The sequence below is a fragment of the Lathyrus oleraceus genome, chromosome 2 (assembly GCF_024323335.1).
Source record: "Lathyrus oleraceus cultivar Zhongwan6 chromosome 2, CAAS_Psat_ZW6_1.0, whole genome shotgun sequence".
Classification (NCBI taxonomy): Eukaryota; Viridiplantae; Streptophyta; class Magnoliopsida; order Fabales; family Fabaceae; genus Lathyrus; species Lathyrus oleraceus.
The window spans coordinates 131,434,003-131,450,547 of NC_066580.1; the positions used below are offsets into that span (position 1 = coordinate 131,434,003).

Sequence of the window (16,545 nt, forward strand, 5' to 3'; positions counted from 1 at the left end):
TTTTTTGTGTTTTCCCATACATGTAGCTATTTGACTCATTTACATCTGATTTACTCTCTTTACCACCAAATTTACTCTCTATAACATGATAAATCAAAGAATCCATTCAACACAATATTATTGTTACATATTCATGTTCACTAATCAATCACTTTTGAATGATAATGACAATTGACTTTTTCTTAATAGGTAGATAAAATGATACTAACTACTAAAGAGTCACACAAAAAAAAAAGTCCAGAGTTCAAATTTTTGTTTTGACGTACAACCTCATAATATCTATTTTTTTCTAATTGATCTAGGATATTCATCTTGGGTGAGAATATGGATACAAATAAATTTAGAAGGAGAGAGGGTGGGGGGTGGGGGGTTGAATAGACCTTCTCCCTTTAAGATAATGTCAAAAACATATTAGGTCCCATAAACGAAATCAGAGATTTTCAGAAGCGCATAAGTAAAACACAATACTAAGAGACCTTGGAAGCATCTAAATGAATTAAACCAAGTAAAAAATACATGATATCACTAAGGACTTGGTTGCTACTACTGCAAGTCAATCACAAGACAACCAAATCCTCTTTAAATAAAGCAATTTAAAAACGCTTTAGATACCCTAATGTACCATTAGTCTCCCTCAACACTCAATCTTTAGAGATCAAGGTCCACAACAATGAAGAAATGACAAAAAAGATGAAGATGATGAACAGTTCCAAGCTATCTCACAAACACTCTTAAACAAAAAGTGAGAAGGAATTAGATGAATGTGAAATAAGAACACATGCGCGCGCGCACACACACACACAAGGTTCTCTTAAATTTATGGATAAATGAGTCTTGATTCTTGATTGATACCATGAGATTGATTAATCATGAACAATACTTCCATATTAAATCAATTCACTCTCTCTAATTGACTTAAAACAACAACTAGTCGCACAAAAATAAGATGCAACAAAAAGAAGTAAATCTGACATGGATTAAGACTCAAGAAGTTGTTCTAGAGAAGAAGAAATTGTGTTGGGTATAAACACACTAAAAGAGAGAAGACAATTTGACATCTTTGTCTCTCTGGGTTTCACATACTTAAACTTTCATTTATGTGTCTTATGTTACTTTTATCAAAGAAATAACTATTTAAACTAAAGAATAACTATTCAAATCACATGATTTTGTGATTCAACTCAAGTTATAAGCTAGATTCGAGTCCATCTATGCAGAGCCCAAATTTGGGTTCATGGAGACATCTAATTCGAATTAGGATTAACAGTTGATTTGAGACACATGAGAATGTGATTCAAATCAATTCATCCAGAGCCAAATCTCAATTTTTACAAGGCTCCTGATTCGAATCAAGCTTAACACTTGATTGAATCAAGTTAACATCCGTATTTAAGTGTTCTAATTTGTGATTCAAGTCATGTTTGATTAAACGAAAAAGAAGCAAATTGATAGGCTAAAAAGAAACATTATCAGGAATCAAACACTATAATTTTATTGAGTAATGAGGGGTCTTAATGGTACAATCTCTAAATAGCTTAAGCAATTACAATAAAACTCGAAAGTGGATAAAGTACAAACATGCGAATATTAAATGATAAACAAATTACACATACGCAAATAAATTATAACAAATACATTCAAATTGACAAAAACATCAAAACAAATAAGTGATACCATACGATAACGTGTCTTCACTTTCAATGCTGACAACAATTGAGTTATATTTATTAAGGATAGATCTGAATCATGGACCTTAATCCTAAAATTGGGGTTATTTTATAGTCACTGAAACCGGAAGATAAAATCAACTTAACCCATTCTTTCTTATTTCTCTCTTTTCCTGTGAGTATTACCATCATCAACATATCAAAAAAGAGTTGGGTTTCAACTGATTTATTGATGTTTTCATTGTCAACCACCATATCTATGATAATGACCTTCCCATCTTTACCTTTCTTCTTCAATGATTCCTTGCATTTCTTCAATATATTCACACATTCCTCGTCATTCCAGTCATGCAAGATCCACTGCGATGTCATTCACATTTTGTTTTATTATAAAAGAAAGATAGAGAAAATATGGTAAATTTGAAGAAAATTATATGATTATAGGTGTTTTTGGTATGAGAAAAAAATTAAATAAAAAATATATATAAACTAAATAAAATGATAATAAGTTTTTTGAATGGATTTCATCTTATTATTTGTTATTGCCATTTGTAATGAAGTAACATGTAAACGAATATTTAAAATCTGTACCTTCAACAAAATGGCATGTGCTTGAGGAATTTCTTGAAACATATCTCCACCAACATAGCTTAGGTTATGGCTTCCTTGTAAGCCATCAACAACATGTGGGAGATCAAACACAATGCATTCCATTTGTGGGAATGATTTGGAAAGAGCCTTTGCCATGGTCCCTGTGCCTCCTGCAACATCAACCAATGACTCCAATCCATGGAACACTCCCTTACACTTGTCAATCAACAGGTCGCTCACTAATCGAGCATCACTTGCCATTGACTCATTGAATAAACGGTTAAATATTGGATCATGAGCAGCATAATCCCAAAAATACCTCCCATGTGTGGTTTCAAATGCGGAAGAATCCTCATTTTTCAACCAAGTAGACATTTGATGCCATGGATTTGTCATAATCGGGCTGAGCATGGCGTGGACAAATGGGGTGACACTCATTGGATTTTCCTTTAGTAATAACCTAGATGCATCCGTTAACATATACTCAATTTCTAATTCATTCTCTGTAATATTTTGTTGAGAGAAAAAATCAGAATGAGTCATGATTCGCATCAAGCGATAAATGCAAGGTTTTTTGGAAGGATGGATTGGTAGTGAAGAAATGAGTTTTGAGAGTGACATGGGTTTGCCATAGTTGTGTATGATATCTGGTATGCCTAAATCAACAACACATTTAAGTGACATGGAATTCATGAAGTTGAAAATGTGATTCCATATGTGGCTTTGAGCTTTGAGCAAATTGGAAGCAACATCATCTCCATTTTGGAATTCCATACTTGGTACCTGAATTCTATGAATAAGACTTAAAGTATATGGAATGTGGATTGAAACCTCACATTGTTTGGGTCTTTTTATATGCTGAAATGAAGTATCATATTATTATAATTTGGATATTACAGAAACAGCATATTACAGATAAGCAGCAACTATATATAGTATTGTTAACTACTAGGACTGTGATGTATGATCATCCATATATAGTATTGTTAACAACTAGGACTGTGATGTATGATCATCCATATATAGTATTGTTTATTGCGATGGCTTTTATTGACCACGATTATGTTGTATTTTTATGCTCATGGCTTTTATTGACCACGTTTGGAATGAGTATCTTTTCGTTTATATGTGATCATTCTACCCTCACCTAGTTGCCACTTTCTATGCTTATCAATCTCGTTTAAAAACACTATGAAAGACTCCTAAAACACAGAACTTAGATCTCACCAATCAAATGAAACTGCCGTTTGGTGTTGTATGATAACTGTTATATTAAATAAAGTGGTTGGAAGGCACCAAAAGGAACATTGAAGAAAAAATCGAAGCAGTATTGTAAAAAAGACTAGTCACTTTGAATGTGCCAATCGCTCAACTCCAACAACTAGACTGTGAACTATGTGGAGGAAATAACTTTCAAATGCATTGACAAGATTCTTATATTCTTGTATATAACGTAGTCAGTAAATTACCTCAACAAAAAAATTGGAAGTACTCTACAACTTTAGGCTACAACATCTCTGATCTTAAAGGAATTAGATCCTTTGTGTGCATGCATAGAATTATGCTCGAAGAGGACTCAAAAACCTCTAGAGAACATCAGAGAAGGATTAATCTTATCATGAGTGAGGTAGTTAGAAAGGAAGTGTTAAAGTTTCTTGAAGCTGGAATAATTTTCTCCACTAATAAATACTGCAATTTGTTTTAAATATAATTTGTTATTTGATTATTGCAAAACACAAAGAAATAGGTGAATGACAAAAAAAAATTGAAATATGAAACAATACATGTTTTTTCAATTTTTTTCCATTCATAATTTTTTTAAATAGATATAATCTACTACATCGATTGATTTAGGAACAGGGGGAAAATCCATATTTTAGTTTATTTTAATTTTAAAAAAATAATATTTGTCGCCCATATATGAAGTAACAACGCTAAAGATATTATAAACACATTAATCCAACAAAAACTCTATAGATTCAATCATAACGGTAACACCAACACTGTATATGTAGGACGCTACATTGTGAAACTAAACATTGATAATGAAAGAATTTGTCAAGAAAAAAGTGAAACTTAAAAAGGTTTGGAAAAGATCTCTGTAATGGATTATAAGAGCATTTTTTTTTTGGATATAACGTTGATTTTCTTATATAATCTCTTATCATGTAATTGAAAATTTATTTTATTTGTCTAATCCTTTTTTTATTTTATATCAGAAACAAATGCATGCAATATCCAACATTTGATATTTCCTAAGATTTAGTGAAACGAGGTTCAAGTATTTTATCTTGACCCAAAGCAACATGATATTTCCTAAGACTCTTGGAAGTGTTAAGGAAGTACCCTACAACTTTAGGATACAAATCCTCTAATCTTAAATGAATTAAACCCTTTGCGTGCATGCATAGAATTACGCTCGAAGAGGACTCAAAAACCTCAAGAGAACATCAGAGGAGGATTAATCTTTTCACGAGTGAGGTAGTTAGAAAGGAAGTGTTGAAGTTTCTTGAAGCTGGAATAATTTATTCGATATCAGATGATAAATGGGTTAGCCCAATATATATAGTACCAATGAAAGGAGGAGGAACATTATTTAAGCATAAAAAAGGTGAATTTGTAGCTAAGCGTGTAGATACATGTTGCTGAATGTGTATTGACTATAGAAAGTTAAACAAAGCCACCAGAGTACTACTCCAATGACTTGGTGCAACTCATGTGAGGTGTTGGGAAGGTGATCTAGGACTTGGGAAAGTTTGAGTGATGTCTAAGGATGGATTCTGGGTGGTTATTTGAAACTCGAATGCTTTAACTCTCAAAAATCAAAACTCTGTGTTGGATGGTTCTGCTCGGGTTTGCAGCAGGGTGTGTTTGCCTTATGAAGCTTGTCAGATGAATGGAACACCTTCCCCTCTTTATATGGAAGGGGATATAGTGGTTTGGAAGAAAATTTTAGATGGTTTTCTTTAGAAAGGGTTAAGCTCGAAAATATTCATAAAGTGGAACTTGGGGACACATGGGATGCTACGATCTGACCTTGCTTCCACTCCAAACTACTTGGTTTTGGTTCTTAACATCAATTAGGAACAGACAAAGGCTTTGAGTTGACCTACTGTGCATTTGAACTTTGGCCAGTTTGGGAAGTTTTTCACTTTTCACATGGCATCGGGTTTGGAAGATTAAGGGGTTTTCCATCCAAGTTGACTTCCATTCTTGTCCTGATGTGTTTTACAATATGTTTGAGGTCAAATGGGGTCAAAACAAATTGATTTGAGGACTTGGTGGATCAAATTGCAAAAGCTGACTGACTTGGTCTGGTTTGTGCATCAGGGTGATCTTCAATCTTTGAACCAAGGAGAAATGGATTTGGCTTGTGAATTTTGTATGAAACGTGTACCAAATGTTCCTTGCCATGTCCTTAATTAGATGAAAAAAGAACCAGGTCAAAACGAGTTTTGGTTTGGAAATGGCAATGTAGGCATGTTGGACCAGCTTGGGCAATGCAAAAAATGAGGTCCTTGCTTAATGAATTATCTCTTGGACCTTGAAGCAAAGTTGGAGAGGAAATTAACTAGGACATTTAGCTCAAAGAATATCTTGAAAAGGATTTAATATGAGAAAGTTATGGACTTTGGAACTTGCCATATGCCATTCATACCAAAATGTGACCAACCAACATGACCAAAAAATGTGACGTTGTGATCTCTTGATTTTCGAGGAACAATGGTGGATGTTTTAAGTTCATATGATCAAATCATGATGGAAAATGAGTTAGGGTTGAGGGTATGCACAAACTTTTGATTCCTCAATGTTGCGGTCAATGCACAAAGTGAATTATGACTTGTACAAGCTACTGAGGGTCAAGAGATATGGTTAAGGTCCTTGGGTGACCAGATGAATCTTGATGTGTCTTAAATGGGGACTCACAATCTAATTAGAGTTTTGGAGAGTGAGTGAGATGTCTTGAATGATCCTTCAAGCTTGTTGGATGCTTGAAGATAGAGATTACGGTTAAGACGACTTGGGCACACCTCAACATGGCCAGAGGGTGTGGAGGCTTCATAGATGAATCTCATGCCTTGGGTTTGTGTATTATTGAGAGGCATTAAGTACAAATGCATATGAGATGATTTTTATAATATGTATGATCATGGATTAGGGTTCAAGAGGATGATGTAGAGGTAGAGTAAATTTGAGGGTATGACACATGGGATGATTCACCAAAAATTCAAGGCCAAATGGTAAGAGAAAATCAAACACAAAAGCATTCAAAAATTCCAAATTTCATGCATAATCACTAATGACCTTTTTCCTTACATTCGAACTTGGTACTTTTGCAAAACCCAATCATCATCTGTCTCTAACAACCCATGCAACCATAATCATCTAATTATACAATTAACCCTTAACTATCATAACTACCAAACTAGCACCAGTCATATCAAACTAACACAAATTCTAACTTCCATTTTCAATTAAATTTTCATTCAATCCTAACCGTTCATAACAATCAATCTAAGGATTGAGATTAACGATGTGCAACTAAGGGTTAAGTTAATTTTCAACCATTGATAAATCTCTTACTAGGATGACAATCCAAGGATGCTTATTCATTTACAAAATCTATATAAACATGTCATTTTTCACAATTTTAGACGTAACTCATAGAAACATATTATTTAATAATCATTTTATTTTTGAAGAAAAAAATTCCAATTTCAAGTAGCATACAAATAAAAGTAGCATAAAAATCAAAGTAGCTTAAAAATCAACATAGAATAAACTTTATCATAGTTTAGCATAAAATTGAGTTTAGACATAGGGCATTAAATAGCTTATTAAAATAATCACTAAGGTAAAATCTCAACTTTGATACACAACACACAAAAAATCTCTCGTAAATTTTCTATAAAAAAAAAACAATAACCATAACCTCGAGAGATTAACCTTACAACAATTCAACATTTTAAGTAGAAAAGAAAAAAACAAATAAATTTCAGTGAACACTTGGTGTGCATATTGATATTACATGATAAATGAAAATCGGAGGAAATGTACTTCCTTAAAATCAATGTTCGTAAACTACAACTGTTAAGGATTGGATGGATAATTAGAAGAGTTTAAAAAATAACAAATCCTTTAGGATTAAGAAAAGAATATAGTTAATTCCCATTTTAAGTTTTAATTATTAAACTAGAATGAGACCCGCGGGATGTGCGGATTTGAGACGGGTTTTTTTAAGTAATATTAAAAAATTTAGATTTTATTTTATCATTAATTTTTAATATTTACAGTTGCATTAATTCAGTTGAATTACCCTTTCAATTTAAATTATTTCAATTTAAAAATACATTTATAGGACATTGTTATATAATAAATTATAAATTATAGTTGAAAATTTATGGTTTAATTTATAATATGCATATGTAATTATAATTGAAAAGTAAGAAATAATTTGAAATATTTGTTGTTCTATTTGAAAATTATAAGTTAAATTTTATTGAGATGAGTTTTTTAAATAATATTATAAAACTTAGATTTTATTTTATTTTATAAACACATATTTGAAAAAAAGATGAATTTTAAGAGTAATAGGGAAAATCAATTGATTATTTTGATAGAATTTGTTTTCTAGTGAATTTATTTGATTAACTATTATATGAGTTTATTAGGACATTTGAGAATAACTTAAATTTTAAGGAGGGATAAAAAAGATCGATGTAATTGTAAATAATATAAGAATTATACTAAATTTTATCAATTAGTTTGTATCTTAAAAGTTTAATGATTTTAATGATTGAATAATAGAAAATAGAATAATTTTATGGTTAAATTTATAAATTAGTTAAATTTATTTTTATTCAAAGAGAATCATTGATTTATTGACAATTACAAAGCAATAATAATTGTACTAAAAAATAATGAAAAAAACACCTTAAATTTTTTTAATATTACATTAATTGTTGAGTTAGGAATTGGAATTGTAGATAATTATTATAATAATAAGTAAGAAATATAATTTCAAAGTTTCTAATAGTCCTTAATTATAGGTTGGGGATTTAGATCGACAGATAATTAGTAAATAGTGAGAAATTGAGATTCAATTTGATTTTTTTAAATATGATACTAACTAAAAAATTAAAATTTTGATTGGTAGATAATGTTACTAATATTCTAAAATGGAGCTTTCGTTTTATATAGAGTCAGAATTTGGATTTGATGAATAATTACAATAGTGAGAAATAAATTCTAATTTTTTAATAAGTCATTAATTATTAAATATGAACGTAGAATCATAGATTATTATTGGCCACAAGAAAGAAATAAAAAATAAAAATTCATAACAATTGAAACAAAAATTAAATATTATCTATATACACTAATTATAGTATTGTTAGAAATTAAAATTAAATATTATCTATATGCACTAATTATAGTATTGTTAGAAAAAGTTTGTCTAAAGGAATAATTTTTTCTTTATAAAGAATAAAAACATCAAATATTCCATATAGCTAAACCACAAAAAAAATTTAAAATCGAGGGAAGGAAATTAAACCAAAGAATAACTTCGTAACAATTAAATATTATTGGTATGGTTATATTCGAAAGAGATCGTAAGAGAAAGAAGGAAACTAAATAAAAAATAATAATCTAATTGATATGGTTACATCCGGACGAAAACATGTGTATTATAGTTCAAAAAATTTGACGATTTAAACGATTATTATTCATAGAGACGATAAACTTTCAAATTGAAGACACGTAAATTTATGTTAACTTTCAAATTGAAGACCGTATACAAAGACAGTAAACAACATATATCAAAATAATTTTGAGTATAAAATATAATTAAGAGAATAATTAGAATTTAGACTAAAGAAATAAATAAGAATTTATATCCGAAAGAAAACATAAATACTACAATTTTAGAATTATGAAGAAAGAGGAAGGAAATTAAACCAAAATTTCTAATAGTCCTTACTTATAGGTTGGGGAATTTATCTGTTTACCTTCCAAGAGCTTTTGGATTAGATAAATATAGAAAAATCAATTTTTTTTAATCGGTGTTGAATAGTTCACCCATTCATCTTATTTTTTGTTTGGTTATGCATCAAGTTCTAAAAGATATGTGTGAGAGGACTTTATCTATCTACCTTCCAAGAGCTTTTGGATTAGATAAAGATAAAAAAAATCAATTTTTTTAATCGGTGTTGAATAGTTCACCCATTCATTTCATTTTTTGTCTGATTACGCATCAAGTTCTAAAAGATATGTGTGAGTGAGAAAGTGAGAGGAATTTATCTATTTAAAGAAAAAAGTGAAACAAATTGATGGTTGAAGAATAATAAAATAGTATTAGTGGAGAAAATCAAAGATCACATATATCTTGATTGAGTCTATAACTGAAACAAAATCTATTAAATTTAATTTATATCCATTTGACTGAATTTATAATTTAAAATTTCATTACATTCATCGTTTCATAAAACTCTTGTTTTCCTAAACATTAATTTTTATAATAATTAAAAGAGTATAACTAAAAATTTATAACTAATATTTATACCAAAAATAAATTGTAACTAATATATAATATAATAATGATAATATTAAAAACTAAAAACCAAAAGTTAAATATGTTAGTAATTACTACTAAAACACAATTTTCAACAAAATAAATAGAATAAGAGTAAAATCATTTGTTACTTTATATAAAATTTGAATAGTTGGTTCTATTTCAAAAGTATTAGTAAAATGATTATTGGAAACTTTATTGATAGTACCAAAAAAAATTTTATTTAAAGATTTTAAGAATAAAATAATATAATAACATTGAAAAAATTTAAGTAATTAATTAGATCAAAATCTCTCTTTTATTAATTAATTAAATTATTATTATTATTAGTCAAATATTATATTACTATTTATTATTTATATTAATATTATTGTTAATAGTGATGACTGTTTTGGTACTTTAAGAGTCAAAATATGGATGTTGATAAATAATGGTGATGGAAGAATGCCACATCAAATTTTTAGTGATGTGGGGAGTAAGCGAATGATTTGTTAATAAAATTGTGTGAGGCTCAGTTTTAATATATTATAATAAATGTTTTTAGAGGATCATTGGAAAATTAATCCAAGATTAGGATTGTAGCCTTGCTTTCATCCTTTAATTCATAAGTTGTACCATTACATGTATGTGCCATTATATGCCCCCTTAAGTCAATCCTAATTCCATTCATGTTCAAAATATGAGAAATATGTAGCCATCAAGACATGACAACATCAAATGGCATTCTCATTCTTTGATATCTCACCCCTTTCTTCTAATCATATCGTTAACTTGTCCATTAAAACAAAAATTCTTTTTTTTTTATAAATAAATTTAAAACACTTAAAAATAAAATTTGAATTATGCAACACGAGTCTTAAGCAAATGGAGAAGAATGAGAGGGTGTTCTCATATCCTTATTCTGAATATCTTTTGATACAGGACGCTTGACCCAAATTTTCAAAGTATTCACCTTCATGCATATATTTTAGTGCAATTCAAATTAAGGGCATTTTCATAATAAAACGAAGAAAAAGGAGGAGGATGTAAATTCTCTCTCCCCGAATGGTCAGACACTGTTGTATATCTCCTTTTCTAAATATTTGTCCTCATACTAAAATCCATCACCACCAATAAAACTCAATTTTTCACCTTTGGGAATTCAGAAACTTTAAATGAATGACATGTTATTTATGTTCTACCGCAATACAAACAATGCTTACACCTATCATGCGTGAGCATATAAGCTACATTTAACTGCTAGAATGTGAAACAAGCGCGTCCCTTCTACCTCAATTCAAACAAACGTTTAATTCTCTCATGCGCGAGTATACAAAAATCATTCAATAAAAACAACCAACAAATACGTAGTTTTCTACTATGAAATACGGGACTCTGATTTTCTCATTGCACTATGAGAATACGTAGGCACAAGATTTTGAAATCTTTGTGAGCACATTAATTAAAAACTTATTTTTTCCTTAATTAAAACCAATTGCAAGTAACCTTTATATAGTAACATTCATTCGTGCAAAGAACCATAAAAACGGTTCCCGTTGAGTACAACATATGTGAGGGGTATTAATACATTCCCCTTGAATAACCGACTTCCGAACCCGAATTTGGTTACGTCGACTATTTTCTTTTTACTTTTGGGGTTTTATCGATATTTTACCTTTTCTTTGGAATAAATAAAATACGGCAGCAATTCCTTATTTTTCGCTATGCGACATCCCTTACTTATAGAATTCTCTCCTTCAAAAGTTACTTAAAGGAAATAGAGTCAGATACAACTCTATAAGCTGACTCTCCTGATCCCAAGTTATGCCTCCACTAGTTGGTCCTCCCCACACTACCTTAACCAAGATAACCACGCAACTACTTCACTTCCCGATTCTTTATCTGCATGGGCAAAAATTACTCTATTTTCAAAACTCCTTGAAGCTTCGTCATCACATTTGAGGTACGTAACTTCATCGTCTAACTAAAAGGCTCATAGAAATGGATTTAGTTTTATAAATATCCTTTGTGGTGTTGTTACACAGTGAAATGTTAGTTTTAGAAATGTTCATAGAAATGGTAATACCACTTAAATATACGTAACTTATTACTTAAGTGTATTTTTCTAGTTAGTATTTTTAGTAGTGTCTATGGTTGTTGTTTCTATGTTATAGTTAAGCAGAAAAGACAAATGTGAAATATTTGGTTTGGATGTTCCTTCAATTTTTTTTGTTGCCTCTGTTTTCTGTGTTTTGTGTTTAAGCCTAATGATCTAGAATATATATCAGATGCAAATGGTATTAACAATAAATTCTTTTCAAGATATGTTGAATACCTTAATGTGAATAACAAGGAATACATTGGTTTAGGTTCAGTTGGTAACATTTGTGCTTGCAATTAATATCTATAATTTTAGAAATACAACCTTGGTGTCTCAGATATATGTTGCTATTTTTTTTAATTTACACAGACATGAGTGATTCGATAAGTACCTCTCATACAACATTCGGTGCAACCTCTGTAAATAAAAAGTGTAAAAGAAAAACTAGAGGTGTCATGATGTGTACAAAGGTTAAAAAATCCCATAAAATGGTGTTTGCTCCCCGATTAGTTTTGATCTGAGAACCGGTAAGACTTATGGAGAAAATGCTCATGATTTTAAGGGTTACGTGGCATTACATGGTAGAAGCAAATTGAGTATTTTAATAGATGATTGACACAACGTTGATAGTGATTTGAAATATAACTTATGAACTAATATTACGATATTTATTATGATTTTTTTAATTTTTTTTACTAGTATATATGACCATTTAATTTTTGGTGTAATACTAATATCAACTCTATTGTAAATGCAGGAAGTGTTTATTGTTTAAGAGGATAGTATACAGAAAAAGAAATGACTTGCATATGCAAGTGAGCGTTGGAGAAACTTTAAGACACAACTCGTATATGTATATATTAAACATCTAAAAGATAACATAAAACCTTCATACGTGAGGTATCCATTTATTGATAAGACGATTTGGGAGGCATTTGTAAAGTATCACAACTCTCCTGATTTCTTGGTTAAGAGCCTAAAAGGAAAGGAGAATAAAGCTAGAAATATTTATGCATATATATTATCTTGTGGAAGATATGATAAACTTGAGTAGAGAATGATTAAGGTAAAAAGAAAAAATGGAACTAGGATGGAAGATCCTTCTAGAAGCCTTGATCGCTCTCCATCTCCACCATTACGCCATGCGAAATTGAAGAGGGAAAGTCAAAGACTAAATGGCGAGGTCACACTAGATGCTACATGCAAATTGGCTGATAAGATTGTAAGGAGATACTTTTTTAAATATTATTTATTTTAGATAATTCAATTTGACAAAGATCGATGAACTTTTGTATGTGTTATAGGATGTACCCGTTGAACAAGCCAAAGTTGGTATCTATGTTCCACAAGATCATCATGACATCTTGGCAGAAGAGTTGGAACCGAGGAGCGGGTTGGGTGTGTCTGTGGTCTTCGAAGAGGCGTCAGCTTAAATTTATTCTTTGGACTATCGCAATTAATTACCTAAGTAAACCGTAGAGGAGAAATTGAAAAGATAGTTACTAAAAACATAGGGGAGGTATTAGGACATGAGTGGGAGAAGTGGAGTCAGGAGGTGATGGAGAAGTGAAATCAAGAGGAACATGAGAGGGTGAATCTTGAGGAGCATGAGAGGATGTTGCAGCAAGAGAGGGAGAGGATGTTGTAGAAGGAGCGAGAGAGGATGTTCCAGAAGAAGCAGGAGCGGTGTACCCACGATGTGATTTAGGTATAAGAATAATTTTAAATATTTGTGTTGTATGTTATTGTTATTGTTTATGTATTTTAATTTTTGTATTGTATTTCGATTGTTTTTATGAGGCAAAAATTAAAACCAATGGGCGTACTCAACCACCCAATTCCAAATTATCTGGAAATACATTAGAAGGTAGTTGTGAAAGTTATTATGGGTGGTGCTAGTACGAAAGATAGTTGTTCTGCATCGTATCACAATATTGAGACCATGCCATCTCAAGTAGATAACATTCAAAGACTATCAAAGATGATATACAAGATTCCAGAAGTCTCCGAGTTTAAATTGAAACATGAACTACAACAATGTTTTCAACTTCATATGAGTTGTCTTGAGGAATTGTTGAAGGGAGATGATTGGTTGGACATACCCGTAATACAATTGTGGTCTTCGTATGTATTATTTTTACTATGATTTCAATTTACATTCATTGTTCTTATACTTTAACATATAAATTTAAATTTTTCATTAAATTTTAATTAGGGTCTTTCATTATATGTTAATTGAAAGGAAATTGAAAATTTATTGTTTCTTAGATTTACTAAACATTCAATTTCAAAGTAATTCATCAAACGCAATCAAGATCTACATACAAAATAAGTTGGTTAATGAGAATAAAGAATGTTTCTTGGCTCCGTTTATCCATAGGTAAGTATATGCTTTAATTTGTGTTTTCATTTATAAATCAATTATATACACATTATGAATTATTCTGGGTGATTATGTAGGAAGCGTTGACAGCTAATTATTTTATGTCCGAAGTAAAATGTTGTAGTTTTTTTATGCTCGTTACACTATAAACTTGATGAAGATATGTAAAAGGTTTTGAGCAAGTAAGTGGTATTATTTGTAATATTCAAATTTTAAATTTAATTTTGAATAGTTTTTATTCATGCTTAATTTTTACCGACATGTAGAGCTATGGAGGGATATACCTTTGTGAAACGTAATCCACAACGTAGAAATCCAAAAATCATATAACCACATGTATGTATTACTTGTGCCTTTTGACATTATTTTATTTTTCAGAATGTATTATTTTTAATTTATGTGTATTAATTAGTAACTATATGAAAATTATTTACAGTTGCGAAAACAACACAAAAGTTTTGAAAGTGGATACTATGTTCAAATTATAGAGGTTTTGAGACGAAGTACTATTCCCACAAGAAGATCTAGATGACATTCGATCATGTTGGTCCGGTGCCTTCTAACCTTATCATGAGTCTCATAAACATCATTTTTTCTTGGTTGTTAAAAGAATTGTATAGAGGTTTTTTTGTCATTATATGTGCAAGTATGTATAGGTTCTCTTGGTAGAGATTTTGTGTATCTCAAATATCATTATAAGTGTTGTAAGCATAGTACATTTGGGATGTTGTGTTATGTTATGTAAACAATGTATATTTTGTATAGAATATAAATTTGGTATTATGTCTTATGTTCGGTATAAAATACAAATGACTTGATTATGTCATATAATTTGTAGGTTTTTTGTAAAAAAAAAAAATAAAGATCAGACAAAATGAAATTTATAACAAACCATAAATGGAAAGAATATGTTATACCCCTCGGTTATTAACAAAAACCGACATAAATAGGGGTCTTTTTCCTCTGATATTTACAAAAACTAAGAGGTATTTGGAGCGTGTATAAAAGTTTTGAATAAAGAATGTTGTTGCTCAGGATCGAACCAATGACGTTTTAAACTATCCCCTCGCTTATTTAGAAACCGAGGAATATGGTAGCTGGTTTTCATGTCGCCCTTCGTAATTTCACTTGCCTAACCGAGGTGAAATCCCCTTTGCGTCAGAGGTAAAATGGGTATATTTGTTGTAGTATTAACAATGTTATTCTTTTAAATCATATATTGACACCTTTTTGTATTTACTTTCTTCGAGACCTGAATCTATTTATTTTTTTATTTCAAAAGTAATTAAGTTTGCCGATTGAATTGTAAAGTGTAATTTCCCCTATCTCAACATTTGTAAGAATAAAGTTATTATTTGTTGGGAGTGGAACTAAGGTTTCTCTCCTTCACCTCTCATAACTGATATGTTATCTGATTTTCTTTGTTGTCTTTTTTATCTCAAAACTAGAGAGGTATCAACAACAACAGTAGTAACTACAACATGGATAATAGAAATAACAAAAACAACACCATCAACATCAACAACAACAAAAGAGCAACAATACCAATAACAAGAACAACAAAGCAGTAATTGAAACAACAACAACATCATCAGCAACAAAAAGAACAACAACAACGACAACGACAATAGCAACAACAATAACAACAACAACAACAATAGCTACAATTGAAACAACAACAAAAACAACAACAACAACACCAATAACAACAATGAAGAGGTGGAAGATGATGATGATGCCGACATCAACAACCACTTCCTTATTACACTAAGTGGGGTCTGCCAAACATATCAACTTCTACGAGAATGATCTATCCAAGACAATGCTTCTATCAAAACTTTTAGTCTCAAGATCTTTATTAATTATTTATCTTATAGTTTTTTTTGTGTTTTCCCATACATGTAGCTATTTGACTCATTTACATCTGATTTACTCTCTTTACCACCTAATTTATATGTCTTTTCTATACATGCCCAAACCACCGAAGTCTATTTTCTACCATATTTTCTGTTATATTTACTACACCAACACTCTCTGTAACATGATAAATCAAAGAATCCATTCAACATAATATTATTGTTACATATTCATGTTCACTAATCAATCACTTTTGAATGATTATGAAAATTGACTTTTTCTTAATAGGTAGATGAAATGATACTAACTACTAAAGTTTCACAAAAAAAAAGTCCAGAGTTCAAATTTTTGTTTTGACGTACAACCTCATAATATCTATTTTTTCTAACTGATC

At 30.3% G+C, this 16,545-nt stretch overlaps 1 protein-coding gene across 1 annotated transcript; it reads right to left on the bottom strand.

The window, feature by feature from the left end:
• Positions 1 to 1,727: 1,727 nt before the first annotated feature.
• LOC127121019 (probable O-methyltransferase 3) lies at positions 1,728 to 3,077 on the bottom strand. The gene is made up of 2 exons (XM_051051640.1): positions 2,259 to 3,077; positions 1,728 to 2,027 (listed from the first exon to the last, which is right to left on the bottom strand). The coding sequence occupies exons 1-2, from the start codon at positions 3,030 to 3,032 to the stop codon at positions 1,728 to 1,730; spliced, it is 1,074 nt and encodes a 357-aa protein (XP_050907597.1). The 5' UTR covers positions 3,033 to 3,077.
• Between the last annotated feature and the right edge of the window lie 13,468 nt (positions 3,078 to 16,545).

Excerpts from the sequence above, each read along its gene's own strand:
- LOC127121019 (XM_051051640.1), bottom strand. The coding sequence starts at position 3,032 with ATGGAATTCCAAAATGGAGATGATGTTGCTTCCAATTTGCTCAAAGCT. Across the intron at positions 2,028-2,258 it reads CACATGCCATTTTGTTGAAG|TGGATCTTGCATGACTGGAA; the intron begins GTACAGATTTTA and ends ATGACATCGCAG.